At 27.1% G+C, this 3,704-nt stretch overlaps 1 protein-coding gene across 1 annotated transcript; it reads right to left on the bottom strand.

The window, feature by feature from the left end:
- Positions 1-2,049: 2,049 nt before the first annotated feature.
- On the bottom strand, positions 2,050-3,006 carry LOC135926749 (uncharacterized transmembrane protein DDB_G0282483-like). The gene is made up of 2 exons (XM_065462680.1): positions 2,377-3,006; positions 2,050-2,135 (listed from the first exon to the last, which is right to left on the bottom strand). The coding sequence occupies exons 1-2, from the start codon at positions 3,004-3,006 to the stop codon at positions 2,127-2,129; spliced, it is 639 nt and encodes a 212-aa protein (XP_065318752.1). The 3' UTR covers positions 2,050-2,126.
- Positions 3,007-3,704: the final 698 nt, after the last annotated feature.

Raw genomic sequence — 3,704 nt, 5'->3', positions numbered from 1 at the left:
GTCTAAATACTTTAATTTTTCCCAAAGTTTACATATGAGTTATCTGCACAATAGGCCGTTACATTAGCAATATCAAGTTCAGCGAATTTTATTTTTTTAGCAAGCATCTAGATATGTCTTTAGGGGTTTCACTGTCAGACGAAAAAATTTTAAGTAATTAAACATTTATTCCATTCTTTTTGTTGAAGTATCTAAGTAATAAGGGAAATGTTTTTATATTACCTTTATTCTATGCATCCGTTAGTATTGAAAACGGATGATGTATTTTTAGATCTTTTATAATATTTGCCCTTAATTTATTTCATTTAAAATTTTACGAGTTTTAATATAAGATTTATAAAATCCATAAAAGAAATGTATAGTTATTTAAATTCATAATATAATTATACTTGATAAACTTTCTAAAAATTGAATTTCTGTTGTGGGCAATTGATCAATGAATAAGATTGGTAAGTTGGACTATTAACAAATACTATATTTTTTTAAAATATTTTAAAATAAAATTAATTTAAAATTTTCTATTTGTTTTTTTTAAAAAAATTTAAAAACGTGAGAAAAAGTGTGAGACTATGTGTGATTATTTTAATTTACTCAAAAAACGTGAGTGTGAGAAAACGTGGGTAAGTAAAAAATTAGGTATGAAATCGTGAGAATCACGGCTAAATCGTGACATCTGGCAACGCTGAATACCAGTGATACACAAAATTATTTTAAACAAATAAATTTATTTGTAAATTTCTTAAAAATTTTAAAGATATTCTGATGACTCTCTGTGTAAAATTTTTTTATTTATTAATGTCCTTTGATTTTGGATTTTATTTTTCAAAATTAAAATGTGGCTAATTCGAGAATAAACATTAAATTATTAAGAAAATAAACACCAGACGCCATTTAATCATTAAAAAAAATCATAATATTTGTTTTTTATTAACGGCTAAAGTCTGAGATATTTCTCCTTCCAAATTTTTTTAAAATTTATAAAACAATTGATTCTACAAATTATCATCCTTTGTTTGAAAATAAATATATAAAAAATTGCTGTTATGCCTGGGAATAGCATAATTTATATAATTATTTATCACATATATAGAAAAAAATATATCAAATCGAGTTACATTTAATAGCAAGGTCTATTATTATCCCTAGGCGAACCGGTGTCTCCTGAAGACACTAATGTGTTTTTGATTGGTGGGAAAATTTTCATACCTGTCACTAGTGTTGTTAAACGGCTCGTTTGGAGCCGATTTTTAAAAACGGCTAACTAAATATTTTAGCCAGAAAAATATTGCCAAAGCCTCGAAATATCGCTAAATAGATGTCCAAATCTTTGTTCCTTCTACAAACAAAATCTTCAGGCTTGCGTAAGATTATTCTAGATGAAATATTGAGTTAGCCGTTTTTAAAAACAGGCTCAAAACGAGCCGTTTAACAACACAACCTGTCACAAATGGCAAGGGATATTTATATAAATTTTTCAAATAATTTTGATTCTCATATAGGGAATTTATAATAAATTATTTGTGATTAATTATGAAGATAATGATGAGGACATTTAAACGAATGAATTGAATTCTTGATTCAACTTAATAAATATAATTATTTAAAATTTGTGATAATTTTTTGAACTCAAAATATCTCAGAACTCACCTCTGCACCCTGAAATGTGAATCAAATCAAAAACACATATACATCCAATTAAAGCACAAAATAAATATTCATAGTATATAATCTTTATTGTTAAATTATAATACATACAAATAAAAAATATACTTTTAGGTTATTAACCCTATTTTACCAAAACAACTGAAATTTCATAATTTAATTGATATATACATTAGTTAGTTATGCTTACAAGTTGAAATTTCCTTCAGTCATCGTTTAAATTTATAATATAAAAAAACAAAATTGATATTTCTAAATAAAAGGTTCATTAAAAATCCCATCTGATTCCAAAACAAATTTGACCGCTTTATTAATTGAAGATATTTTTCTGGCTTTCTTATATATTCCGCGCGTTTGTTTAAATTTCTTTTTTGGTTTAGGTCTTGTTAATGTAAGAAAACTTAAAGGTTTTACAATTGATGTTTCTTTCTTTTCTAATTCTGGTAATACTAATTTTGGAAGTATTAATTCTTCTTTAATAAGTTATTTTTTTCGATTAAAATTTTATCGTAAAATATATAATATAATCATTTCGAATAATGCTTTAAATGTAAAAACTTTAAATTATTCCCAATATTAATTGCTACTATTTTATACCTAATTTTAAAATAAAAATTTATAAAACACTCTTTTCCCATATTCGATTATCATTAAAAGTTATTATTACCCAGAGTTTATCTAAATTTTTTAATCTTATAATTTACTTAAAATGACCTTGGGGGATAGTTCCCGACCTGGTGCAGTTTTTTCCTTCTCATTTTTAATTTTAATTGTTGCCGGAGGCGGAGGTTCTGGTCCAGGTAAAGTATGTTCAGGTTTAGTTTTAATTGCTGCATTTTTATCTTCCTCGGTGTTAGGCCCATTTTTCTTTTTGCTCCAATCTAAATAGTACGTGGATACTCCTCCGCTCCCGTCTGTACCTGAACCACCTCCTTGAACATGAGTAGTTTCTTTCTTCCATTTGTAATTATAATCGGCGGCCTTCTCACTTTCCATCACCTTATGCTGGTACGGAATTTTACGTGGACCCACTATGCAACTGTGATCCGGCGGAATAGGATTACCTTTGGGATCATAACGCGTAGGAATGGCCTTAGGTACTATGACGGGTCTGTACGTGGGCTGTGGGGAATATCTAACCTTGCTAACGGAAACTGAGGATTTGGATGAATTCTGTGCCGGGCTGCTTGTATCATCGCTTTTAGTCATAGACGAATCAGGTGAAGGTTGTTTGATTACAGGAGATGGTTGTTTAGGTGGTAAAGGAGGGGCTGGCGGTGGTGTGCGCTTTTTTTCAGGAATTTTTTTAGATTTCTTCTTAAAACAAGAACATATGTTTCCCATTTGATTTGAAAGGAAATTAGTATTCTGAAACGAATTTATCGATATACATGAATTGGATGAATATTTTTTATTATCAATAGCATTATGGGACGATTTACCATTTTAACATTTATTACTTCAATGATATATAGTTGAAGATTTAATGATTCAAGGTATCAAGAAATTACTACATAGTTATTAAAATTGATATGTTAAATAATTATATTATTAAATTTTTTATTTGGTAAAATTAAACCAAATTTTTTAAATTAACAACTTTAAATAGAACTATGTTCTATTTTCTCTAATTAAAAATACGAGCAAACAAAATGGAAAAATCATAATTAGTATAATTGTTAGTATCAATTTAATTTGTGATCTAATAGAAATACAAAGTATTTATTGATTCATAATTTCTTAATATAATTTATCATTTATTCACATTTATTCATTTTTTATTAAACTATATTATAATGATAAAAGAGTGGTAAATAATACGATAAAATTGATAAATGTGATCAGTGTTGTTAAACGACTCGTTTTATCCAGAAAAATATTAAGCAAGTGAAGATTTTGTTTATAGAATAAGAAGTCACAAGGTCTAGCCATATATTAGTGAAATTTTAAAGTTTAGGATATATTTTTCTGGCTAAAGTATTGAGTTTGCCGTTTTTAAAAATTGGCTCAAAACGAGCCATTTAACAACACTAGCTGTGATC

The sequence above is a fragment of the Gordionus sp. m RMFG-2023 genome, chromosome 3 (assembly GCF_954871325.1).
Source record: "Gordionus sp. m RMFG-2023 chromosome 3, tfGorSpeb1-WG-v2, whole genome shotgun sequence".
In the NCBI taxonomy this organism is placed as follows: domain Eukaryota; kingdom Metazoa; phylum Nematomorpha; class Gordioida; order Chordodea; family Parachordodidae; genus Gordionus; species Gordionus sp. m RMFG-2023.
The sequence above is the reverse complement of the archived record's forward strand: the minus strand, read 5'-3'. Positions and strand labels throughout refer to the sequence as shown.

Bases quoted from the DNA above. Each gene is read 5' to 3' on its own strand.
- LOC135926749 (XM_065462680.1), bottom strand. From the start codon at position 3,006: ATGGGAAACATATGTTCTTGTTTTAAGAAGAAATCTAAAAAAATTCCT.